The 27465-nt window shown below is 45.0% G+C and overlaps 2 protein-coding genes across 4 annotated transcripts; one reads left to right on the plus strand and one right to left on the minus strand.

Annotated features, from left to right (window-relative positions):
• Positions 1-1676: 1676 nt before the first annotated feature.
• On the minus strand, positions 1677-18416 carry ATP6V0B (ATPase H+ transporting V0 subunit b). The gene is made up of 8 exons (XM_053392702.1): positions 18232-18416; positions 9732-9780; positions 8634-8717; positions 7865-7942; positions 7084-7153; positions 6409-6460; positions 5011-5201; positions 1677-2285 (listed from the first exon to the last, which is right to left on the minus strand). The coding sequence occupies exons 1-8, from the start codon at positions 18296-18298 to the stop codon at positions 2259-2261; spliced, it is 618 nt and encodes a 205-aa protein (XP_053248677.1). The 5' UTR covers positions 18299-18416; the 3' UTR covers positions 1677-2258.
• A 113-nt stretch (positions 18417-18529) lies between these two features.
• On the plus strand, positions 18530-24698 carry DPH2 (diphthamide biosynthesis 2). Of its 3 annotated transcripts, none has more exons than XM_053392699.1 (7): positions 18530-18705; positions 19348-19517; positions 20655-20767; positions 21251-21471; positions 22314-22946; positions 23746-23928; positions 24303-24698. In XM_053392699.1, the coding sequence occupies exons 2-7, from the start codon at positions 19365-19367 to the stop codon at positions 24425-24427; spliced, it is 1428 nt and encodes a 475-aa protein (XP_053248674.1). In that variant the 5' UTR covers positions 18530-18705; positions 19348-19364; the 3' UTR covers positions 24428-24698. The 3 variants fall into 3 exon arrangements, with proteins under 3 accessions (XP_053248674.1, XP_053248676.1, XP_053248675.1); XM_053392701.1 differs by lacking the exon at positions 18530-18705 and adding an exon at positions 18800-18822; XM_053392700.1 differs by lacking the exon at positions 18530-18705 and having other exon boundaries at positions 18851-19517.
• Positions 24699-27465: the final 2767 nt, after the last annotated feature.

Genomic DNA, 27465 nt, shown 5'->3' on the forward strand with positions numbered 1-27465 from the left:
CACTAAATGAATCCATTTCAGTCAGCCTATGAGAGAGCATCGGGGTATCATCAACATAAAGATGATGTTCTCTATCCTTTGATGACTTTTATAACCACATGCTGATAAAGCTACAGTTTGACAATCAAATTATGGAGAGCAAGGGAACATGCAACCCCATCTGGTAGCCCTGCTCTAGCTTATATGGGTCAGATCTTGCCCCACTAGCAATGTTCTTAAAAGCTTTATTTAGATGAACACCAGTTATGTCATTGAGAAGTGCCGAGAGTGTCCCAAAGGAACATCTTTGCCTTCAGAACAAACAGCAGAATGGCTCACACATGTAAATTCAAGTGTTTTTACTCAGAGTAGTGGGAAACGTGGAAAAGAGGCTAAATATACAGTTGTCAAAAGTATTTCAGGAAATCTCCCGGGGTGGGGCTCTGTCCCAGCAAGGAACCCAAAAGGTGACACTAAACACCCTGCCACATAATTTTTTAAGTTCCTGTAGAAAAATAAGCACAGCTCTGTTGCTCTCCAAAAGCACTGAGCCAATCAGAACAGTGAAGACTTGCTGTAAAACAAACAAACAGAATCAGTTTTCTTTTTTTATATATTCCTTAAAATAAGAATATATCACAATACCACCCCCCCATTTGACTATCTAAACTTTGCAGGGAAAATAACAAATTTTGCTGCCTGGAATCCAGCTCTTTCCTCCCACCCTTACAGTTACCAGGTAAGGCTGGCATGGGATTGGATTACAGATGGCAAATCCTGCTAAGGGCTTAAGCTATAAGATCTTTAGATTCATCCTACCATAAGAAGTGTTTCCCATTCTGCAAAGTGACTCTCTGGCTTCTAATTTGCAGCTAAGTTTTGCTTTAACTGAAAGCTGCCTTTGGCAACTCCCAAGATAGGATACAAATACAGTTTTGTAAATTAATATGCTTCATGGTCCTAGGACTGCAAAACTACCCACCCCTGGGAAGAGGTAGCAGGAATACTCTTTACCCTGGGAGAGGGAACCTCCAATCCATGGGGGTCCAGTGTAGAAACTCAGATATATAAGCTAATCGCTAAATGGTAATTTAAACCTAGGTTGTGGCTGCCACAATGGAATGTCCAGGTCTCATTTTCTTTCTCAGGGATGATGTTGATGATGATTAATTTCATTTCTATACCACATTATAAAGGAAAAAAACCCTTAAAGTTTACAACACTTTAAAACTTCAGGGTTCAAATCCCCACTCAAGTCATGAAGCTCACTGGGTGACCTTGGGCCAGTTACAGCCTTTGCACCTACCTCACAGGCTCTATCAAACCTCTGAGTGATTTGCAATCAATCAGCAGGGCTTTTCAACTATCAGTTGTCTAAAGGAAATAACAAAATGACCTTTCCCATCTAAATCTGGCCGCTGAAATGATGAAAATTACGCAGAAGACTTGGGCAAAAGGACTATGAGCTCCGTTCTAGTACTGAAAACCAATTCCTAGGATTCAAAATGGGCTCAGAGGAACCCCTTCTAAAAAATAATAATCTATATTTTGCCCCTGGTTAGTAGATTTTTGGATTCCAGTTAAAGAAACAAAGACAATCAGATAAGCCTGAAGTTTGCCCACCCCTGCATTGAGCAGTTTGATGAACAGCAGGCACACCACAGAGAAACAGCAACTATTAATCACAGTACAAGACATTTCCCATAATTAATTTTAATTAACCAATCATTTGTGAAGTTTCAGGGAACTCAAAAAATCACAACTTTTAGCTCCTATGCACCCCTTCATTATGGAACAGATGTGCCTAGGAGGGCACCTCCCATAGCCTGCAGAGCCAAATCTTCAGTCAGTACCACTGGCTGTTCCAGAAAATGTGGACTGTCAGAGGCAGCAGGAGCCGGGGTAGCAGGAGGGGCACAGCAGCACGGGGCGCACAAGGAAGGGAAACTACTTGGGACACGGATGAGTTTATTTCACAGAACATGGCATTGCTGTTGGCAGTGGTTGCCACAAAGAGTGCAAGGGCTGGAAGACTCTAGGCTCCTTCTCCTAGGTCCATCCAGCCCCTTTCTTCAGGGGAAGTGGAACAGGAAAGGATGGAAGGAAAGGAGGACAGATTCTTTCTCACACACACATCAATTGGTCAGGTTCTTCCACGGCCTCGCAGGGAAAGATCACGGGAATAAATTTATACACCAAGCTCCATCCCAAGCCAACAGAAGACATTAAATAAATATGTACAGAGTCTGCAGCTGGCAGACAGGCTGGTGGCAAAGGGCTTAGTCGCCCATTTTCACTTTAGACACCTGCAAAAGACAAAAAGGAGAGAAGGTAAGAAAACACAGGCGCCATGAATTAAGCTCCCCTACGTACCCCCACTATTGCCAAGAATAATGCCAGGATTTGTTTTTGGCTTAAGAGTGTTTGGAGTGAAACAAACAGCAACCCCCAGGCCAGGAATGGTGATTTGTTGCTCCTGCTGACTAGAAGGGAGGAGCAAATTGGGAGCCTTCTGTGCCTTCACAGTAAACCATTAACTACCGATTACAGACTGTGAAATGCAAACTGGGCATGCTATCATATTTGTCGCATGTAGCAGCTTTTTAACACTGCAAATGCATCCACCTGTACATGATCATGAGGAAATATGGCTGTTCAGGACAGGTGCACAGAGCAGCAGCCAAAAGTGAGGGGCAATAGTTGTGGAGAGGGAGGCTGAAGAGACAGAGCCATAGTAGATCTTATGGACAGGGAAGCTTCTTGTCATTGAAGAAGACTGAAGGTTGAGCCACACACACCCATTAAAGGCCTTGCCTCTTCCTTGCCCTGAATAATAATAATAATAAAAATAATAATTTATTATTTATACCCCGCCCATCTGGCTGGGCCTCCCCAGCCACTCTGGGCGGCTTCCATAGAAACCAAAAATACAGTAAAATATCACACGTTAAAAACTTCCCTGAACAGGGCTGCCTTAAGATGTCTTCTGAATGTCAGGTAGTTGTTTATCGCTTTGACATCTGCTGGAAGGGCGTTCCACAGGGCGGGCGCCACTACCGAGAAGGCCCTCTGCCTGGTTCCCTGTAGCTTTGCTTCTCGCAATGAGGGAACCGCCAGAAGGCCCTCGGCGCTAGACCTCAGCGTCCGGGCAGAATGATGGGGGTGGAGACGCTCCTTCAGGTATACTGGACCGAGGCCGTTTAGGGCTTTAAAGGTCAGCACCAACACTTTGAATTGTGCTCGGAAACGTACTGGGAGCCAATGTAGGTCTTTCAAGACTGGTGTTATATAGTCTCGGCGGCCGCCCCCAGTCACCAGTCTAGCTGCTGCATTCTGGATTAGTTGTAGTTTCCGAGTCACCTTCAAAGGTAGCCCCACGCAGAGTGCATTGCAGTAGTCCAAGCGGGAGATAACCAGAGCATGCACCACTCTGGCGAGACAGTCCGCAGGCAGATAGGGTCTCAGCCTAAGTACCAGATGGAGCTGGTAAACAGCTGCCCTGGACACAGATTTGACCTGTGCCTCCATGGACAGCTGTGAGTCCAAAATGACTCCCTGGCTGCACACCTGGTCCTTCAGGGGCACAGTTATCCCATTCAGGACCAGGGAATCCTCCACACCTGCCCGTCTCCTGTCCCCCCAAAAAGTACTTCTGTCTTGTCAGGATTCAACCTCAATCTGTTAGCCGCCATCCATCCTCCAACCGCCTCCAGACACTCACACAGGACCTTCACCGCCCTCACTGGATCTGATTTAAAAGAGAGGTAGAGCTGGTATCATCCGCATACTGATGAACACCCAGCCCAAACCTCCTGATGATCTCTCCCAGCAGCTGCATGTAAATGTTGAAAAGCATGGGGGAAAAGACAGAACCCTGAGGCACCCCACAAGTGAGAGCCCAGGGGTCAGAACACTCATCCCCCACCACCACTTTCTGAACACGGCCCAGGAGGAAGGAGCGGAACCGCTGTATGACAGTGCCCCCAGCTCCCAGCCCCTCAAGACGGTCCAGAAGGATATTATGGTCAATGGTATCAAACGCCACTGAGAGATCCAGCAGAACTAGGAAACAGCTCTCAACTTTGTCCCTAGCCCGCCGGAGATCATCAACCAGTGCGACCAAGGCAGTTTCAGTCCCATGATGAGGCCTGAATCCCGACTGGAAGGGATCCAAATGGTCCGCTTCTTCCAGGCGTGCCTGGAGTTGTTCAGCAACCGCTCGCTCAATCACCTTGCCCAAGAATGGAAGATTTGAGACTGGGCGATAGTTGGCCATCGTGGCCGCATCTAAAGATGGTTTTTTAAGAAGCGGTTTAATAACCGCCTCTTTCAGCGGGTCTGGGAAGGCTCCCTCACGGAGGGAAGCATTCACCACCCCACGAAGCCCATCGCCCAGTCCTTCCCGGCTAACTTTTATAAGCCAGGATGGGTAAGGATCCAGGAGACAGGTGGTTGGTTTCACTCGTCCAAGCAGCCTGTCCACATCCTCGGAGGTAACAGATTGGAATTGATCCCACTCAACTTGACTAGACAGAACTCTAGCACTCTCCTGCCCCGGCCCTGCTCCCACGGTGGAGTCTACTTCTTCCCGAATCTGAGCGATTTTATCTGCAAAAAACTTTGCAAAATCATTGCAGGAGAACATGTGGCCCGTACTGGGCCCCGATGTTGCAGGTGGTTCCGCTAAATTGTGAACCACCTGAAAAAGTCTGCTGCTGCTGTTTTCTGCAGATGCAATAGAGGTGGGGATGGCTTGGGGATTCCTTAAAGCAACACTAGCACCGCGAGATAACTACCTAACCTACCGAACCAGTAAATATTGGGCGCAACTTAAGAGTAGATGAGAGCCCCTTTGAAGGAACAAATTAGTTTTTGAAATTATTTTTTGTTTAGCTAATCTGCAAAGAGCAGTCTAGGCATGACTACTGGCATTTCCAAACCTTCATCCTCTCTAAATTCTTCCTTCTACCTCTGCTTAGGAGGTGGGAATGGGCAAGACTGTCTGGGGATAGCAAGGCCGGAGAGACTCACCTGCAGGATAGCCACAATGACTCCAAAGAGTCCGATGGCACTGCCAAAGATTTCCACGATGAGGATCTTGACAAAGAGGCTGGCATTCTGGGCATCTGCCAATGCTGCACCACTGCCCACAATGCCCACACATATACCACAGAAGAGATTGGACAGGCCCACAGTCAAGCCTGCCCCAAACATGGAGAAACCTATGAGAGGAAAGAGTATTAGGAATGGGCGGCACCCAGTTATATTTTCAGTTGATGATCACTGCAGGCCTGACAAGACTGGCCTTAGAGACTGTTAGGATGAAGGCCCTTATGTTTTCTTCTAAGCCTGTCCTTGTTATGCATTATCTGCAGATGGAAATAAGGTAAATTGTAACAATTTCCCTCCCAAACTCACACACAAACCGATTTTTCCTTAGGAAGAAAAGGTGCATGTTATGTATATTAACCCTTGCTTTCTATATGCAAACCTTTTAATCCACAAATAAAATAAACCAGTTCTTAGGAATTTAGTGCAACTGGTGCAAGGGCTCCTTATTTATTGAAGAAAGCTCTCCCTGTCACCCTCCCTCGCCACACCTTAGCCATGAACCAGACTACTGGGTTCAGATTTACAAAGTTGAAAGGTGTTCCTGACTCACTCAGGGGAAATGCAGCAAAGCAAAGAGTGGTGACAGTAACACTATCTAAGCAGAACAATGGCTATATACTATTTATTTAGTTATTTCTGGAGCACTAGAAAGCCTCCCAGGCCACAGAGTGGTATTAGATGTCACAATTCTAAAGACTTTGGGACAGGATACAGCCAAAGACAGCATCTTGGCCCAGCTCACACCTCGCTCAGGCTTGCATCTGTGGCATGCCACAAGAATAGCATTGCCACTATAGCCATCCAAGAGGACAGCTGCTGCCAGCAAATATGTCAAGATGTGTCGGTCTCTTCTGTGATGACAAAAGAAGATATACCCACCACCCCAGGGTGACAGCACAGATATAGTTGGCACATCAGATACTGCAACATGGCGGTAGGGAGCTTTGCAAAGCCAGAAAATCAACTGGAGATAATACATATACCCCCTGCTTGTCAGACAATGTTCGGTGGCCTATTGGAAAAAAGCTGTCCTACTGCAGGTGAACTTGTGCCAAGACACAATTCAACTAGGGAAGGGCTGCAGCTCAGAGATAGAGCAGGTTCCAGGTTCAATCTTTGGTGCATCTAAGTAGGGCTGGCAGCCCCTGAGAAACTGCTGCCAGTCAGTGTCGAGAACACTGGCCTTGATGGACCAATGGGCTGACTTGCTATAAGACAGCCTCCTAGGTTTCCTACGTAACAAGTGGCGCCTGATGATATCGCAAGGACAAGAACCATTATGCCTGCCTATCCCCAGTCCCCACAAACCCAGCCTACCTGCATGGTAGTTCTGGGCGCCAATCGCCTTAGGGGTTCTGCCCGAAAATTGCTGCAAGGAAAGGAAGGATTTTAATAAGCAAGTCTCTGACAAAGACATTAGATGTGGCATTAAGGCACGTCACTGTAGATAGGAACTATCCAGACTTGAGTTGAAATAAACTCGTACCCTTTTCAGAATTACAGCAGGGGGAAAGGGAGCTGAGAGGACTGCGGCCCACCAAGGTGCCTCATTCCTCATAAGCTCATAACTCTAAACATGTGCCAGATGCAGGTTAACCTTGCTCCAAGGTCTTGGGCAATCTATGGCTCAGTAGTGGGATTTATCCCAGGTGAAAATAACTCCTATTTCTCTCTATGTCAATACTATGTCCCTGTGTCAATACCAGCCCCTGCTTCAAGAGCAATTAGTCAGGGCTTGTTCTCCCCTACAAGGATAGAAAACTTTTGCTCAGAGGCATGAGCCAGGATTGCCTCCTGCAACTGGGCTTCTACCCAGCATAGCACTTGGCTCCACAGTTGCCTGGACTCCATCAATACCTCTCTGATTACCTTCTTTGCCCTCCTCCATTTGGCAACAGCTCAGCTCCCTTCACCGTGGAGCATGGCCAAGAGCGAGACTTGGCACACAACCGTGTCCCTCCCATACAAGCCAGCCCCTGCCCCCCCCATTACCTCAGCCATGTTGGTGATGACGATGGCCATGATGATTCCATAGATGGCCACAGCTTCACAAAAGATGATGCTGCCAGGAGAAAACACAGATTAGCAGCTGCAACATCTCAAGGGTGACAATGTGGGCATGGGACCAGGGAACGAGAGAGGGAGGAATGGGCTGGCCTCCAATGGCACATCTACCACTGGGACCCTCCTTGGCTTCCCAACCACCTCCTTCCTTCCCCTGGCTAGCTAGGAATGAGGTGGTAACCTTGCAGATGAGGCAGCAGCCTGAGAAGGACCAGACAACCAAGGAAGCAGCAAGTTTCAGAGCACACCTTGCTCCCCCAAAAGTAAAGCTGATTCATTTGTTTAAAGTCTTTGCTTGACACTTAAGGCAGAGTCTTTCCCAGCATAGGCAAAGCCGGCCCAAAGCAGATCCTTCCACAAGGTGCTAACACCCCTATTCTCACACCCCACCCATTAAGCCAGGGGTGAGGAACAGGTAATGTACTGAACTAGAGGGGATTTTATTCATTTGCTTTTTCTTTGTATTTTGCTGTGCCCAGTTCCATCTTTTGCCCTGCAAGCATTGAGGGTCCCCACACCTGTGCTGGATCAAACTCAATGCCTAGCTCTCACAAGGATTTTACGGTACACAGAAGCCAATTCAGGAATGTACAATTTTTTTAAATCTGTGCAGCAGGAAACAAGGCATATCAAGGATGGGCAAGTGAGCTTTTGGACTTTGCAGTACCTATACCTGTGGAATATATGCTGAACAAGGGGGTCCTCTCACCTGACCAGATTTTTGGTTTTGATCCTAGGTGCTTTGACACCACCGCCAAGGATGCTGGATCCAGTAATGTAAATGCCCCTGAAAAAATAGTTACAGAAGCGGTTAGAGGAGTGGTACTTGATAGGCAGCAAAGGGGGGGGGCGGCTTGCTTAGATTGCACCCTGCCAAAATCATTTTATTATTCATTAATGCCCAGTACTGCACTTATTTAAGTACACTTATATCTTGACTTTCTTCCATCATAGAAGTCAAGGTGGTGTACATGAAGTTAGGTTAGGTTTATTGAATCCCAAAATTCCCAGGGTGATTTACAACAATAATAGAATACAGTAATGAAAAAACATAAGCATATTAAAAATGCAGGCAGAGTAAGGGGAATATCCAATCATTGGTGCTTCCCAAATGCCCAGGGAAACAAAACTGTATCTGTCCGGTACTTGAACTATGACAGAATTGCTGCCACACTCCATAGTTGGGGAGCTGCAGAAAAGGCCTGTTCTCTCATCACCACTCTTTGAGTCTACCTTTGATGCATCAGGCAGAAAAGGGTCTCAGATGACAATCCCAGGGTCCAGACAGAGTTTGGGGATCTCCCTCCAGGCAGTGACCAGACACAGACCTTTGGTGAAGTGGCTGCATCATGTGCCCTCAGACTGTGTCTTGGGACTAACCCCCCAAAATGGAAGCCCAAAGTAGGGCTCAGCAGTATTGGTTGAGGAATGATGTCCATTAACAGATCGCTAGGGGCTGGGAGAGATGAAGTACTCACCAGGCAGCACCAACCACTGATAATGAGATGGCCAGCCCAATGCCCAGGTTGGACCACAAGTATGGTGAGGTCTCTGTCAGGAACCTGTACATAGGAGGAATTACCTTATGAATACTCTATTCCTTTCTCCATCATAGCATCAAGTCATAGCACCCGCAGGGGAGAAGCAGCCCTAGTCAAACCAATCCATCCCATTTCTGGACAGAACTTGGTCAGGTCAGTCTACCCATCCTGCACAATTGGTAAGTGGTAAAAGAGAACTAACGCCTGCTGCCCAGGGTGGCAGCCAGAAGGCCTTGCCTCTTTAGCAGTAACTAGGAGACTTCATAACCCATTAGGAAAGGTGTTATTTGTTATAGTTTGGGCTACAAAACAACACTGTAGAAAAGCTGTGCTGAGCCCAAGCAACCCTAGGCTAGTTTAGCCAACAGGAAAGGAGGTCCATGAAAGCAGGGTGAGCTAGAGACTTGCTTAAGATGCTGTTCAATACAGCACTCTTTGGTTAGCTCTTGAACTAGCAGAAGCAGGATATGGGTCATGGCAACTCCTCAAGACCACTAATCCTATACCATTAAGACTAGTGGGTGCATGGAGAAGCATCTGTTTTCAGGCCCAAGCAATAGTCCAGAAGCACAGAAAAAAGTGCCCCAAAAATCTTCAAGATGTGTGTGCGGATGTGCCAACAGAATCTGAGCAGCACAGGGCCTATAACCTAGCTAAGCACAGGGACAAGTGGCTTGCAACAGCAGGCGAAGAGGAGAGGCAGCCAGCTGACCTGCAGGCAAAATAAGGCAATTAGCAGCATCGACTAGTGAAATGGGACACTGCCATCAATACTGTTGTCAACCAATGGGGGAAGGGGGGGGAGAGACACGGCCTGCCTGTGGAAGCAACCATGCAAACATCTGCCTGCCTACCACTCCTCAGAGCAGAGCACTGTTGGGCTTTCTGTAATTCACGCGCATGGAAAAGAAAACGCAAAGGCAAATTACTGCTTTTCCTCATGCTCTCTTCCCCAATATATTGCTGAAAACACCAATAAGCCACTGTTCCCCATGCTACTCCAACCCCAGCCTCTGGGAAAAAGTGCCATCTTACCATGCTATATCGAAACGGAAACCAAGGTCAAATATTGTGTAGCAGATTCCTGAAAAACAAGAGAAACACAGAATGATTCCACTTTTTGGCTTGGTCTCCTCAAAGCCCAATCTGTGATGCTCACACCTTGCCACCGGTGCTGAACCCCCCCACAGGGAGAGCAGAAAGGGTTTATATAGTCTTCATACAGCTTACACCACAAATTGCCCCTTTCCAAATCACCTCTTTCATGGGGAAACTATCACTTATTCCTTTCTGTTGTGCTCTGTTTAACAAGACCCAAAAGGTCACTACATACTAGAAATAAGAGACAGAAGAGGACTCCTATCCTACAGGCTTCCTACCAGCACACTTTTTAAAATCCTTTCAGCACTAACAGGAAGTCTTGCCCCTCTCTGTTCCAGGGTAGCCAATGTGAGCATCCTCTAGATGCTGTGCAACTCCAGTTCTCATCATCTCCAGTCAGTAGTGCAAAAATAACATTTGGGGTACCATACTGGCTACCTCACTCTTTATCTTCTGAGTGCTGCAGCACTGACCCACATAGGAATACAACACCTTGGACCTCAAACAAACACTTTCGACTTCTGCCAGGCCCGTGCAGAAGCCAGGCTCAGCCAAAGGCAAGATAACAGCCACCAATGTACGGGCAGGATGTTCTGTGTAGCTATGATGGAAGCTTCCTAATGGCACAATTGGCAGTTATAGAAAAACTCAAGAGATGTAACCATTCCACCTATCATTAATGTATCTTTGTCTATGTCTATCCTCAAAATCTAAACAACAGCTCCTGATACAACACATTGGCTTGGGTAACAAGTGATTTAGATCTTTATCAATATTTAGAAAGTTTCAGTTTACTGGAAAAATGTAACGAAGATCTCCTATGATCGCCTATAAAGAAGTCACAGGTATCTTGGAGGCAGAGAATATGGCCTTTTATCCCTATATTCATAATTTGACTCTACAAAAAGAAAACGCAATGTTCAGAGAGATAATGGCTATGAACTCCGGTTAAAAAAAAAACCAACCACCCATGTTTCATCTTCCATTAGTGCATATGACAAACTGAAAAAGAAACTTACAAAAATTCTGTGGAAGTGCAGACATTTTTATTTACGGAAAGGTCAATGTTTTTGTTGTGCTTGAATTTAAGGGGAAACTGCTATAACATGGCAATTCAGTGGCATCTTATGCCACAGAAATGTGTAAACCAGATACTGGGTACCTTTTTAGCATCAGGGGAAAAAACATTTTCTCTGCAGGTAGTGGAATTGTATAAGAACTAGAGAATTTGGGAAATGCTAGTGGGACTGATAAAATGAAATGTAGCTGCCATTTGATCCTCCCTCTTTTGAATTATGTAACAGAAGAATATGCGAAAGATTGCATGAGCTGATTTCAAATTTATTGGTTGCTGCAAAGTTGATTTATGCCAAACAATGGGAAGCACAATCTATATCATCAGGGAAGGATCAGTGACAGTCTGGGAATCATCTTATCTAGCCAAAATATCGGCTTTCAGGAGAAATGATGTACTGTAATTCCTAAAATAAATACGGAGCAGGGTGATTTAATATAATGCTTAATGAATCTATAAGTCTATAGATTTGCTGATTTTACTGTGTGCAGTAATGGAAACACTTTTCTGCCCCCGCCCCATTTTTTCTGTACGTATAAATGAAAATGTTTCTTAGTTTAATATTCATTGAAATATTATGTTTATGTATAAAAAATAAAATCCCCATGTTCACACAGCTAACTGGAAGGGCATGGCCCCTTTGTGGTAGCCCTAATGGGCATTGCTATGGAAAATGTTATCTAACTGCTGCAGTCTGAAGCACATCCATCTGTGACACTACTCGTGACCAACCCAAATAAGCAAAGTTATTCATGAAGGCTTTGTATAATCAGTCATTCTTTTCTGTGATGTTCCCAACCGCCTCACCTGTGGAATGCTCTTTTTAGGGAGATGCGCCTATCACCATCTTTGTCAATTTTTAGGTGCAGCAAGCCAAGACCTTTGGTTAATTAACGTTGCCTCCTATGGTGGTGCCCATCTTTTAGTGGGGTGGGTAGGACTTGGTCCTTATTAATTTGTTGATGAATGTGCATTTTATGTACTATATATTCTCGCTGTTTTAAACTTTTCTGGCTTTAAATGGTGTTGTAATTTAATTTGTCAAGTTGCTTTGAGACTTTTTATTGCATAAAGCAACTGATAAATGTTATTATTATTATTAACAATACCAAAAGGATCCCCAGCAGCTTTCATTCTTAGATAAGCAAGAATGCTGTACCTTCACATCCACAGCAATCTTGGCTCTAGGGGCCTTTTTTCATCCAAAAACCATTTTCTCCTTTTAAAGGGCTGGATGAAGAACATGCATGGGGAAGAAAACCAGCTGTGAAAAAGTTAGCAGTATCACATACTGCAGACAGGAAGGGAAAATCACCCCACAACCTCAGACTGGGAAGCAGAGTGGAAGAAGATGAGTCAATGACATGATGATGGGAACTGTATTTCGGGATATATGAATAGAATATGATGGGACAGTCACAGGATGCAAATGTTCCACTTGCAAGGTCCAGGCAGAACTATCCTCCTGTGAGCCTGACAATGTGAAAAAAGACACAGACAGACACAGAGGTGGGAAGGAGCTGAGAAAGAAAGAGCAAGGCTGCAGAAACAGAGCATCATGGGGCAGGACAGAGAACAAATGAGCCACAGAACTGGGGAAGAAAGGATAGATTGGCTCCCATGGAGAATAACTAAAGAGAGAATGCAAGTAGGGTGACCCTTTGATCTATTTTTAAAAAATAGCGTTGACATTAGGAAGTGTTAGACAACAAGGCAGTTCAACAGAGGGTGTGAAGTCCCTATCAGTAGACATTGTTGATATAATACACCACGCCAAAAACAAGTCTGGTAGAATTAACCATGTATGGGGAAGCAGAAGAAAGTGGGTCAGGAAACTGAAGACTCTATTCAATGGCTCAGAGCTCATCAGGGTCATATTCACATCCCCGTGAGCAGAAGCCTATCTGCTCATAGGTGTGCAGCCTGCTTCAAGCGACAGCTTTAAGCCCCAGGCACTGCCAACTCCAGGCCCTTCACTCAGCAGCAGCAGACTCTGATCTCAGAAAAAATTGGCACCAGGAGCCGACAGCCTGTTGCCTTTCCCTGCACACGCAGGCTTTGAAAGCAACACTGGAGAGAGAGAGAGATAATGGGCATATACACCCAGGGAGAGCTACACTCTTCCTGACATTTAGGTAAGAACTAGGAGCAGAATCTATTCAAATTTGTATGCTGCGCAGGTTAATAGTCTATGCACAAGGGGGGAACGGGGCCCCATGAAGGCAAAGTGTTCTTTTGGAGCAACCCAGGAGAAGGTTGGAGAAGAGGGGAGTGTGGCATAGCATCCTTCCTTGCCAAGCCATGCCACCAACACTGAGAGAGTTAGCATAAGATATAATCTGATGCCATTTTGTATTAACTGCACTTTGCAGTCTTCCTTACAAAAAGTAGTCAAACCCAGCAGTTACAAACCAAGATGTGGAATGGAAAATTTACCAGTGATTTATTTTGCTGTGGAATTCCCCCCCCCCATTTTGTGAGTTGGATGCCAACTGCAAACACAGGCAAGCTTGCCAATGCCCAAGTTTTTTTGCTTTGTTTACAAAATATTAGAAAAATGAACATGCTAAATTAGGAGTGTAATAAAAGTTTCCAACACAAACTGAATTATCTACAGTGTAAATTAGCCTAATAGCATAAGAAAGTTTCCCAGAAAGGTATCTAATTCAAAAATTTCTGGAAGATCCATACTACAGTACTAGTTACAAAATATCAAAAAGCATAGCTAGAGCATTCCTCTCCAGAAAGCTACACAGCTACACAATAGATGTAGTTGATTAAAGGTGCTCCTGGAAACCCCCAAACCTGCCTGTCAAAAAATAAGACATGGTTTAAGGGTACGGTACGTCTAGACACCTAACTAGTTTGATGCGGTGACTGTCACTTCTGTCTAATAGAGAGGCAGGGCTGCTACCAGTCCAGAACTATCTACCAGATCTATCTTCAACTTGCCTAAATTCAAATCTAGTTTGTTTAACCATCCACTCCACCAAAATGTGTCAATGTTAACTAAAACCAAAATAGTAGTACCCGTTCATTTAGTTAACAACATATACAGCTTGGTGTTATGTCAATAACATCACTGCCCAAAGCTCCAGATTATATTCAATTTAATATTTTTTTTATAAAAGATACCACATCAAATTATATTCAAATATTCACCAAACATATAACCAAAGACATTAGTGGAATATATTGGAAATGTGGGGAAACAGTTGAGGGTTATATTAATGTCTGATGGACATGAGACAAAATTAGGAATTTGGTAGGAAAGACCACTAGATGCATTTATATAATTATAATTGCATATCACATACTTATAAATCTGCTAATAATTTTTCTGGAATATCCTAATGAAGATGTGAGATCAGAACATGGAAATTTATTTGGGTTTTATTTCCAATCATTTCAACAGAATGAGAATGGTTTGATAGAGTTTGGTATCTTGCTACAGCAACGAAATTAAAGAGAAATAGTACAATTAAGCAAAAGTAGACAAATAAATGGGACAATTTGAGAACTTATGGTCCCCCTTTCTAATGTAGAAAATTAGATCAACTAGCATAAATTAAAGCTTTTTCTCTGGTTATAATAATTTATTGCATAAAATATAGTTATATTTTTATTATATTATACCAAAGGTATATTTTAATGCATACCGATTTACAAGTAAATTTTAAATCTGGCAAATATTAGCTCAAAATTCTCCTTACCAATGGCTTCATGCTAAGCAGCATTAAATAAAACATCCTGGGGTGGTGGGCAACCTTGGCATATCCCACTGAGTGCAAGAACCCTACTAAAAAAGAGGGGTTCTTGTAATCCTTCCCAAGTCTTTACAACATGGTAGGAAAACATATCAGTAATTCTAGCTACCCTCACGGACTACAACAGCATCATTCAGAAGCAGCACACAATGAGAACTTTGAAGTCAGCAATCAGGTATCTGAAGGCATCCCAACAATGGAGGAATACAGGAATGGAAAGGCATAATAAGACAAAGCACAGCTGAACGGTAGTTTACTCACACTGCTTGAAGGATCTTCTTTACATACTGCAGGAGAACCCAAGGGCCAAAAATGAACCCTAAGGACACCTCTACTTTTCTTCACAAGAAAAGTGTGAAGTGAGCTGGCAAAAGAAGCTTCCTGTCCTTATGTGGATTTGTTCCACAATGCTGATCTTGATATGTTACTTCCAATAGGACCAGCTCCAGATTTTTGTCTCTTGCTTGAAGTGTCACAATTAATGTTTTTTACCCTTGTGGTAGTAGTCATTCACTTTTCTCCTCCTTGATTTATATTACAAGTATATAACACATAGCAAGGATGGAATATGCAATTGCAAAGAAAGGAAGCAAACTACCACTTTCAGGCCCAATACTATTTTGGAATGCATTATTTCAGAATACAGGTAGCATTTTTTCAGAGTTGTTTTACCCAACGCAGTGCTGCAGCAATTGATGAAAATACACTACTTTCTGTAAAACTCCTAGAGGTACAGGAGCCCTCTTAAAATTTGGGCCAGATAGTATAAAAAGCAACACAAACCTATCCTACCTCTAAGTCCAAGACCAAATGGTTCATCATCCTGCCAAAAGACATGAGTGACACCCTTGTATGCAGTGCATGTAAAAAGTTTTAAAGCTACAAGAATTCTTGGGGGAAATTAACTCCCCGCCCCCCAGACAACCCATACAAAGTCCCAAAATTGTTAGGAGACACTATGGAAAACCAAGTTAAGTGTAGTTTATTACACAAAGTAGAGTTGCACAACAGCAAACTGACCAGTGAAGCCATGATTCTGCTGATGCTTTGAGAACTGGCCTGTACAACTGATCTTATTAATCGTTTAACAATGATGAAAAAATAAAAATGTAACAGTGTTTCGAGCATAAAACCTAGAGAGAATAATATTTCAGTAAATCCTTCACATTAAAGATTGTGATCCTAAAGGTTAAGATCCAAAACCTTTAAGACTCTTCAAAGTTATTAATCATTCAATCACATCTGAGAAGTTAAGTCACTGTTTTGCAACAACAGTTACCCAAAGCTACCATAAAAAAGAAGAGACAGCACAGTGAATAAACCTCCATTCATCACACTGCTTCTTCCCTATAGTAGCAAGGTCAAATGACAGGCTACCCCCCCCCCCCAAGTATGGTTACATACATCATTTATTCATTCAAGTGGTGCTCCGCTCTGCTTCCTCTCCAATAAGTTTAGTCATGAGGCAGAACACTGAAGTACTGTTATAGGAAAGAGTTCTTCATTGTCCCTTCCAGATATATATTTGGATGGGGTAAGGTATTTCTACCTATGTAGCCCATCTATAGGTCAAATAGCTTCTCACATTTTGGGACAGATGTCTCATGACTTGGAGAACATTCCTTCCTGGCCACAGCCACCAGTCTGACAAACCCTAGCTCAGGTGCATGAATGTCCCAGAGTAATAACAGAATCATGCTTGGTTCAGGGTCCACAGAAGCCAAGACAGGGCGATACTCAGAGACCCACCATGAGGCATCTATGCTCACATCCTACTGAAAAGAAAGGAAAATGTTAACGTCCTCCCTGGTACAGCTGTACTAATCATGGCTAGAAAAGGAGAAGTTCTGTTCTTCCCATCCATGCTGATCTGAAAGGGGAACTAAGAGTCACACTTACCACTGGAAAAGTAGCAAAAAGAGGAGGGGAGGGGCAGAAGAACCCTAGCTGCAAATAAGATATAATGAAGGAGAAAAGGAAATGGAGTACTGTTTGAGTAGAGTGGTATACGTGAGCAGACTGCTTAGTCCCAACAGGAACCAGTAAGAAACTCTCTGCTTCTAAGCAAGGTCTGTGTCCAATTGGTAAAATGACCTTAAAGAAACTGAGATTGAATCAGAAGGTCAGAGCTTAGTTTGCTGTTTGTCCTTCCTCAACCCTGACTGGTGAAGTCTTAACCAAATCAGCTGGGCTAATCCAGTTGAAGCCACCAACAGCTCCCAGAGAGCTGGGACAGGACTGTTGTAGGACAACTGCTCCAAAGCTTGTTGACAAAACAAACTGAAGGCGGGGAGGAGTCCACTGTGCACCTTTTGCATGGTTCAACACATTTCCCCCAACAGTGTTAACGCTTTTTTGGTTCCCAATAAATTGCAACCACACAATACAAGAACAAATATGTCATTCAACTCATGATGGAGGACTTTCTGAATTGTTCCTTGTTTTGAATAAGGACACAGCATACCTGCATGGGCTCACCAAGAACAAATTATCACCTGAACAAATGTAGAGACTACCAGAAAATGCAAATATCTCTCCAGCAAGAATGAATCCAGGCTATTGGTGAGCCAAGTCTCCTTCACCCAAAAACATGCAGAACTTCTTACCAATGCTAGCATGGTTAACATCGAAACCATGATGAACAATGAAATCAATGTTTGGTAGTTAAGGAAAAGATATATATCAACATTAAGACCCAGTAATCCTGTCAATGTATAAACATTTACATAGCTAGTCAGGAGTTCATTAAAGTGCAATTGCTTTGATACTAAAGATAACCAAGGGACAGTAGCTTCAGACTCTGCCACAGGTCCCCTGGTTCCAAGGCTACACCCTCTAGGCCTTGCTCAAATTTCACCACATAAAAAAAGGAAACAACACTGCACTTTTAGAAAGTTCCTCCAAATGCACTTCTTTTGATCTACTTTCAGACATCAAAATGCCATTGGTGTGCACAGCATCAAAATTCACAACTTAATGGCACTGAACAGCCATTAAGAAAGCCTTTCCCCACCCCTCGCCTTTTCGCTGCTTTCACAGATGAGGAAGCAAACTGAGCACCACAGAGCCCAATATGGTGGAAGTCTGGAGTCGTCTCTTAAACTATTTTTATTTTTGAGACCAAGGATGTGGAGAACGACAAGAGGTGGGCCTGCCGTGGGAAACCTACATGCGAAGGCCCCTCCGGAAACCTTCCCTATGAGAAGGTCATGGACAAGGAGAACCAAGTACAGTATCTTCCGGACCACCCCCTGAAGACAAAACGGCTCTCCCCGCGCAAGCAGGAGGATGCGAGTCTCCCCTCAGCAGGGATGTCGCCTCGCCCCCCAACCCCGAGAACAGCCTGACGGGCAAACTAGCGTAGGGCAAGGCAGCACCGCGGATCAAGAAGCACCCAAAAACATTCGCTGAGCCTGGAGGGCGGCATCCAACCCCCAGCGCCCCAAGTGTGCTCCCTCGCGCCCTGCGCCCCCCGCCCACGACAAGCCATTTCCCACAGCCATTTCCTTTGCCCCGGCGAAGGGAGGGGAGAGGATGACTTCGGCGTTGGCCCTCGCAGCGGCGCTCCCAGCTCCCCGTTCAAAGCACTAACCGATGCCGGTGATGGTGGCGGCCGCGGTCAGCCCCAGTCCCGAATACAGCAGCGCGAGCCCGGACATAGCGGCGGCGGCGGCGAGTCCTCAGCACGGACTGAACGCGACCGAGAATCACCTGACCCACAGAATGACGGGAACCACGCTCCACGTGACCAGACGAAGTTTATCTGACGCCTCTCGCCGGCTGGGATGATTGGTCGGATGGGAGGAAGGCGAAACTCCAACCCCCACAATGCACCGCGCTAATAGGCTTCCCGTTTATTCTACTTTCCGAGGGCCTTGCTGTGTCGGGATCTTTTATTGGCTGCAAAGCTTCCCGCTAATGACGTAGGAGAGAGAAAGAGAAGCGAAGCGATAGAAAAAAGACGCGTTCCGATAGGGAAAGGAGCGTGGCGTTCGCATTGGGTGCCTTTAACCCCACCCAGGAAGTGTATTGGTGGCCATGTGGTGGATGTTGGGGGGTCCTCTAGGTGAGTAGAGTGACAGTAATGGGGCACAGTAGTTAATGTTTCTTATGGCAGGCGGGCGGGGGGATACAATTGTTTTGTGTGCAAAGGGGTTCCAGATTCAATTCCTGGCAGTTCCAGGTAAGGTTGAGAAATGCTTCTGCCCGAAATGCCAGTCAGTCCTCTTGACAACATGGAACTAGAGCAGGCATAGGCAAACTCGGCCCTCCAAATGTTTTGGGACTACAACTACTATCATCCCTAGCTAACAAGACCAGTGGTCAGGGATGATGGGAATTGTAGTCTCAAAACTTCTGGAGGTCCGAGTTTGCCTATCCCTGAACTAGAGAGACCGGTGGTCTGTCTTTGTGTAAGGAGCCTTCCTGAGTTCTTCTGTTTCCCAAGCCGCTTCAGTGCCATTTTCTTGTCTCTCTCCAAACCCATTTCAGTGCATGTTTCTGAATGAAGGAGGCATTCTAATCAGTGTTAGTGATTAGAAGCATGGATACAAAGGGTTTTAGCTATGTCGGTTCCCTACTGATTAATATAGAATATGATCCTGTAAATATGACCTTGGAGAACTGACGCTCAGGACCATTCTCATCCAGCATCTTGCTAGTAGTGGGATATTGCTATGCGGACGAGCATCACCTTGTATTTTTGTAGTTTGGATATAGGCCACCATGGCAACAGCATTCAGCAGTGATGGTGTTGAGGTTATGCAGCGGGCCGTGATTCCTGCAGAAGCAAGTGGACGTCCCCCAACCACCAGGCTGGAAGAGTTCTATGAACTAGAGAGAGCAGCTGCATTTGTATCTGATAATGGCTTCACTAAGGTGAGACAGTAGTTTGCCCTTTTGCCAGAAAGCTACAGGCATGAATGTCAGTTCTTCCCCTAGAGTTAGTGGACATCCCTCCCCAAATAATCAAGTATTGGGGCACTAAATATGGGGGACTTTTAAAAAGTTTTGTTTACCAAGTATGTCAAACAAATAAATATGTAGAAGCAGCTCACACACTACAGTATTTAAGGCAGAGATGTGGAATCCTCCCCCAAGGGCCATATCTCCCAGGGGGAACATGCCAGCGATGGGAGAGCTGAGGCCGCCCAAGGCACATCTCTTCTCCCCCCACCTTTTCCTTTTCACCAGTGATGTGAGGTGCACTTTCTGGTGCTTTATTTTTCCACAAGGAAAAAATATGTTTCATAAGGTCACGATCAACAATGAATGGATGCCAGTTGCAAATACAGCATTAGGCAAACTTGGCAGTTTCAAGTTTTTAGCTCTTGTTTGCTAAATACAAGTAAAATAAAAATACCAAATTAGACCCTTCTCTAAGGCAGGTATTCTTCAACCTTTTCAGACCCAGGACCCACTTTTAACCCCAACATACATATGGAAAACTATTTCTTAATCTTTTATCATATATTTGCATGGTGGTTATGCTCCTGTTGTGACCCATCTTGGATCAGGCCGTGACCCACCAGTGGGTCCAAGTCCACCTGTTGAAGGCCAGTGTTCTAGGGCATCACATATTGCCCTGTTCACACTATCCTAATTTTCGAAGGATTTTGTTCCAGTTCAGAATTGACTGGCAAACCCACATCACTGCTTACACATGTATGTCCATCCATTCTATTCTGTCTCCCCACCCATTCTTCCTCCTTTTTTTGCTTTTGCTCTTTGCCCTTCCCTGCTGCAATTAAGCTTAGAGGAAATTCATTTCACTCAGTATGCAGGTTTTTGAGGGAGTCACAATGCAGATGGGGGGGGTAAATTAACCCTCTCCCCAGTGCTGCCACCCTCACCCTTCAAACCCCTCCCCCCATGGCAATTAGACTTACAAGAAAAAATCCTGTCCATGTGGATGGGACCTTTTTCTTCAAAGCCTAACTCCCCAGGAAACCCACAGTACTGCTAGCTGTGTACAGTGGACATGTCCTGAATAATTATCTTGGGTTTGTTTTGTAGGTTGCTCTTCAGTTTCCCGATGAACTCTTGCCAGATTCAGCAAGCCTTGCTAGCAAGATGGAAGCAGCAACTGGTGCCAAAATGTACATTCTGGGGGACACATCATACGGCAGGTGAGGTCACAGCAGGAACCTCCTTCCACATAAACACATGATAGAAGCTCAGGCCGTAGTCCTATAGACACTTGGGAGTAAGCCTCATTGAAAACATGGAACTTAGTGCTGAGAACATGCATAGGACTATACTGCAGGCTTGCATTTTCAAGGGGTTCTGTAGTAATATGTCAGCCTCTGGATGTTCAGCAGTCTCTTGACTGCCTCTGCTGGGGTGGGGGTACTATTTATGACAAGAGAGTAGGACTTTGGGATCATTAGTTGCTCTCCAGTTCCTGCATCTTGGGTGTTGGTAACAGAGTATTTTTCCCATCTGCTGTCAGGCCTGAGGCTCCTTGCATGCTGAGTGAGCTGGTGACGGGAAATCCAGTCTCTACAATGGTAACCCATTTACTACAAAGGAAGCATTTTTCTGTGTGATAGAGGTGGTAGGTGTTTTGAGGAAAGCTGCCCTCCATAGCTAATGCTGTTGCTTTTCTTTAGCTGTTGCGTGGATGAAGTGGCAGCAGAGCACGTGGGCGCTGAGGCTGTGGTGCACTACGGCCCTGCCTGCTTGAGTCCCTGCCGCAAGCTGCCCGTGCTCCATGTGTTTGGCCGCAAACAACTAGACGTGGCGCGCTGCACAGAAGTCTTCCGGGAGTTGCATCCAGACCCTCTAGCTCATGTGGTTGTGCTGAGTGAAGTGGCCTATTTTCATTCTCTTGGTGAGACCATGGGGATCACAATGTGGGTGGTGGGTGGTATTCAAGAGATACATCAGGCCAGGATGGGAAAAAGCTACAGCGGGCATCCTCTAACCTCAAACAGTGCTCTCCTTGCCAGTCCTGCCCTTTATGTCTTATCTGCCTTCCAATGTTACTCAGTCCCAGCTTTTAACCCTCTCTACTATCCTCAGGGCTGGATTAACCAGGAAATGCCTATTTCTCTCCGTGCTCCCCACCTCATTTGCCACTAGGATACTAGTTTGCAGTTTCCTCAACAACAACATTCTTCAGAGCAAAGCTAATAGACCTGCATGCTAATGTTCAAAGGCAAAACCACATAAATTAATCAGTGTTTACTCCTTTGTAGTTTGAATGAACTAGGAATGTGGTCAGTTAATGCACAGATACCTGCCAAAGAGGCTTTTATAAGTTCTATGATTCTATGAAAGTGAGAAAATTCAAAACAATACTGCTGTGAATGTTCCAATTTATATTTCTGATTTGGCGGCTGGAGGGGTTGTTCTCTTTTAAAGGACCACAGAAGTAATCTTTCCTTGTAATACTCGCTTTCAGTTAACTCCCCTCTGTTTACATCCTTTAAATCAGGGATGGGGAACCTATTGCTCTCCAGATGTTGTTGGACTAGAACTCTCATCATCCCTGACCACTGGCTATGCTGCATGAGGCTGATAGGAGTTCCCCATCACAGCTTTAAACCTAGTGTCTAGCACAAGGGCCCTTCCCTGTCCATGGAAGAGGCTTGCTGAGTATTTGGAACAGTGAGGCCTATGTGACAGTTATTGTCTCTAAACTGAATGACCTTTCATTTCTCTTCCCCTCAGATAACCTGGCCGCTCTGCTGCACCCCATTTATCCCAATGTAGTTTTCTCTCAACTGGATAACAAGGAACTTCAGCCAGTTCCCGGGCTGGTGAAGAAATTTGGGCGGCACTTTGTAGTGGACAGTCAGCATGGTCTTGACAACTACGCCATGTTCTACGTGGGTTGTGAAGGCCCAGAACTCACAAACTTCATGCTGAGCTGGAACCGGTGTCCCTTCAGCTCCTTTAATCCTCAGACAGGACAAGGCCGACGGGAAACATTGGATGTGAACCGGGCCCTGAGGCGACGCCTCTATCTAGTGGAGCGGGCACGGGATGCCCAAGTAGTGGGCATTGTGGTGGGCACTCTTGGTGTGGCAGACTACTTGTCTGTTCTGGAGCATCTGCGTGGCATCATTCAGCGGGCAGGCAAACGGGCCTATACCTTGGCTGTGGGTAAACCCAACCCTGCAAAGCTGGCAAACTTTCTAGAGGTGGACATTTTTGTGTTGGTAGCCTGCCCACAGAACTCTTTGCTTGATTCAGCTGACTTCTACCGGCCTGTGGTCACACCCTACGAGCTGGAGATGGCATGCAATCCAGCACGGACCTGGACAGGCAGCTATGTCACAGATTTCCGTCACCTCCTACCAGGTAATACTAGGCTTCGTAACTGGAGAAATGAGTAGAGGCAACAACCAGTGAGCTCCTTTCACACCAGACTCTGGAAATTATGTTTGGTCACACACTTCCAAAATTCTCTCTGCAGGCATAAGGGTTTGAAAGTTGCTTTATTATAATGATAACTTGAGTCTCACGATGAATTGCAATTTCAGACTCATAAAAGCTGCACAGCTCTACCAATGCTCTTGGGCCTGCCCTGAAGGCATAGTCTGCTGCAGCAGCAATGACCATAAAGTTCCCTACACCCACACAAAGACAGACCAGCGGCAGGGAACAATTTCTACATTGGGGATAATTCAAATACATAGGGTTGTATCCAAAATAGTAACATGTCCTGTCAGTGCAAAGACTTTCACTTGCGCAATGAAACTCCCCCCTCCTCTTGCCCTGAATCTATTCTAGGGGTTCCCCTAACCCTTCAGAGCTGATTTGGGAAAGGAGGAAGTGGGGAAGTTCCATTGTGCAAGCAGATATAATTGGGCTATGCTTACCTCCCATAGTCCTCTCCACATTTGCCATATGAAATGGTGGTCAATGAAGGGCAAGGCAGTGGGGAGCTCAGTGTGGTGTAGGTGCAGGAAAGGAAGCATCAGAGTAGCTATGCTCTTATCATGTTGGGAAGCCAGGCGAGCAATGCCAACCCCACCCACTGCTGTTTTTCCATGTGCTAATTCTGCACATCTTGATCATCCTTAGGTGGGTAAAAGCAGGGCATGATTCTGGATGGGCCAAGCTTAGCTGATACTCTTTCCCTTGCTGTTGCCTGCAGGAGCATGTGCGCACACCCCTTTCCCAGACAAGGTTTCAGAGGCTGACAGTGAACCCAGCATTTCACTCATCACCGGCGAGCTACGCTCAACTTGTCTTTATACAGCACCAGACCCAGAGCCAAGCTCTGGCACTTCTGTGACCTGCCGCAGCCATATGCATATGGCTGAGAGTAGCCCAGCAGGTATGTGTCCGAGGGGTCGGGAACGGATTATGTTAACGGTCCACACAAATGGTGGCAAATCTCATCTGTCAGGACCTTTCTTGTGACTAATGGTTGTTCTTGGGAGATGAAAATGGCTGTTTTGAAGTCTGTTATGTGGTGAATGTTTCAAAGATTTATGCTAGTGTCAGAATAGCAATTAGCAGCCTAGTCACCTTCCTCCCTTTACAGTTGCAGTAATGAGTGGGGCAGTGGGCCCCATGGGCTCTTTCATCCATAATCTTGAATATACTGTAAGCTCTGTTCTCTTCCAGAGTGGTGTCTGGAATTCAGCTTGGGGAAATCATTTATGCCATGATCATTGCTCTTCTGTTTTGTTTGCTTTTTTGTCTTAGGCTCATTTTTGGAGTCACGAAGCTGGCGGGGGCTGGAGCAGCAGCTGGGGCAGTCAGCAGTCACAAAAGCTGTGGCTGGACGACGGGGGATTGCCATTGCATATGAAGATGAGCCTTCTGGATGACAGTTCCAGCCGGGCCATGCTGAGAAAAAGTTGCCTTCCCTTTCTGCATCTAGATGAGATAACCAAACATGGTTTTTATCACAACCTTCTCCCTCCTACCCACAACTAGGCACATGTATAAGGCAAGGAATATCACTTTCCCTGGCCTGGACATTCCTCTTGGTGGATGGACAGATCAACATTTTAACTGGCTGACATCTACAATACAGTAGTTCTGCCAAATGGTGTTTTTTATGTTAAGAAGCTAAGTAAACCTATTCTTCTCACTGTGCTCTCAATTGTGCTGGTGTTTATCTGTGCACATAAAGCAGCCCTGGGCTAAGAGTGGCAGCACAGTAGATTTGGGGTTCTGTTGGGGGAACAGGGGTGTGTAGCATTGCAGCTTAATTCACATGTGGAATTATACGACAGATCCCCATTTATCCAGCTTCCACTGGGAAGTTGAAGTTATAGTTAGCTATAACTTAGGGCACTCTTGGAAGCCAATCGTGCCCCTACATGCCCAGGCTCAACCTCTGCCGTATTCTCATACATGGGAAAAGCAGGTAAGAGTGTGATTGAGGAAGGAGAGCAGGTTTCTATACTCTGGTTGAACCTTGATCTAATCCACACCGTCCAGTGTTAAAGGTATAACTAGAAGTCAGGAAAAGTTTTCCTATTGAGGCTAGGATTTTGTATCCTCGAAGAGTTAGATTTGCTGATAGCATGAGGAATTGAATTTTAGGACTCAGAAGCAAGAACCAGGCTTTGAATAGCTGGGGTATAAGAATCCTATGATAAAGAGCCAGTATAGTGGGTAGAGTGCTGAACAGGACTTTGGAGACCAGGGTTCATATGCCCACTCAGCCATGAAGCTCACTGGGTGATCTTGGGCCACTCAACTCACTACAACCCTGTAAGGTGGGTTGAAGGTAAAATGGGGAGAAGTATATATATCTCCTTGATATCTCTTTGGAGGAAAGGCAGGATACAAATGTAGTAAATAAATAAGAACAGCCTTGCTGCATTAAACCAAAGGCCCATCTTGCCTAGGATCCTGTTTCTCACAGTGGGCAACCTATGGGAAGCACACAAGAACATGAGAGGCAATGGCATCCTAGAGAAACAAGTAGAAATGGAGCCCAATAGTTCTCCATACAGTTATAGTCCTACAAAATATGCATTGTCTGCTCAGCTGGAGGTTACATATTTTGCAGCTCTTTGGAGTTTAAAAGCACAGAATGAAGAAAGGGGTGGCTGTTGATCTGTGTTGGAGAAAGAGTTTTGTACTAGCATCTTTCCTCCCAGTAGCAGGATAGCATATGTTTATCCACTCGTCATTTCCGACCCACAAGCATAAGTCACTGACATCCTTAGATGTCAGATATAACGCTCAAAGTTATTTCTGTTGAACATGACTATATGACACTGCCTATCAAACAGAAAGGAGAAACATCATTCCATATCCTAATAGAGAAGAAAAATATAACACAGCTGGCACTGTGTTGTGTAAACATCTGCCATTCAATCAGGAATCAAAACAGCATTGAGCACAAGGTACAAGATGTACCAAGTAAGGGATATATACATCCCTTAAGTCAAGAACCTAGTAACCTAGTTAAAGCTAGTAACATTTTTAAGACTTAGAATAATTTGCCAATAAAAAAACCATTTTTAAACTCTATTTGTAGACCTTGCTATGCCAAATGAAGTTCTATTTTAAATCCATTGGCATCCTTCCTTTCTCCTTATTTGGGCAACTTTTCTGAAGCATTAATACACCCAAATCAACGTCATAATTGTTTATCAGATAATAGGAGGGCCACTGTATGCTATGCACATTACAGCCCATCTGGCCAATGCTCTTAGTATCTGGCTGCGTATGTATGATCCCTGGGGTGGGGGCTTGTGATACATACCAGCAAAAAAGAAAAGTCATGGGAGTGGGAGAAGGAGAGATAGTAACTGGTAGAATGGGAACCTCCAGAAATGAGCACAGCATAAAATAGCACAGGGTAGTACAGAGAAGAAAGACTAGCTTATACCCAGTGTTCAAAATTCCCATTGTTCTAGGCACATTTTGCGACATGGAATTCCATTAGCGCAAGTAGCTTCTGAGCTCTGGGTACAGTACTGTGCCTAAGCTTTCAGATTAAAACTGCAGAGTGGAAGGAAAGGACCTTTTTCTACCTTTCCACTTCCAGCTACTCTCTGAAGACTGGAGAAGAGACCCTCAAGAATATTAGTGGGGTGAGCAGTAGAAGGATAGACCATGTGAAAAATGAACATAATATTTTAGCTGCAGTTCATTCATTTTCAGCTTTGCAATCTTGTTACAAAAAAGTGTGCCTAGACATTCCGTTGTTGTGCCCATACCCTAAGTTTAAGGTGCCATTTAGCTCCAAGCTTTCATATTTCTGTTTATAACACTGCTTATACCATGTCATAGCTGCTTTCCTGGTGCTCCTGCTCACCTTCTGCTGCTGTTATAATAGTTTGCTGAAGTGAGAGGGGCATCCTGTAGCAGGCCAAGGCCCTAGAAGCAGCCAGGTGAGTTATTTTACACCAGGGTGGCTAACCATTGGCCCTTCAGATGTTGTTGAACTACAATTCCCACAAGCCCCAGCCAGCATGGCCATTAGTTAGATGTAATGGTAGCCCATCATAATTAGGAGGGCACCACATTGGCTATCCCTGTTTTACACGGCCACCCGCAATGTAGAGAAGTCACACACCTCTACCCTTCACACATGGTCCAAAAAGTGAAGAAAGAGACCACCGCATAGCAATAGCTTAAGAGTTATAGACAGAAAGGCTAAGATAGACAGGAGTGGGGCAAACAAGAATACTGAATAACCAAGGAAGTATGCAACTCCATAAGCCATACTACAAAATGCAGCATAACTGTGGAGAAGCCATGTTTAGACATGAGCACTGTTCCTAATCTCCTTAAGTTTGTTTCCTCTGAACACTATTTTCAGAACATCACCTCCACATTCCATTCTCCAACTGCCATGCCATACCAGACCAAAAAAAAAAACACCAAAAAAAAAACACAA

This window comes from Podarcis raffonei, chromosome 6, assembly GCF_027172205.1.
Source record: "Podarcis raffonei isolate rPodRaf1 chromosome 6, rPodRaf1.pri, whole genome shotgun sequence".
NCBI classification, from domain to species: Eukaryota; Metazoa; Chordata; class Lepidosauria; order Squamata; family Lacertidae; genus Podarcis; species Podarcis raffonei.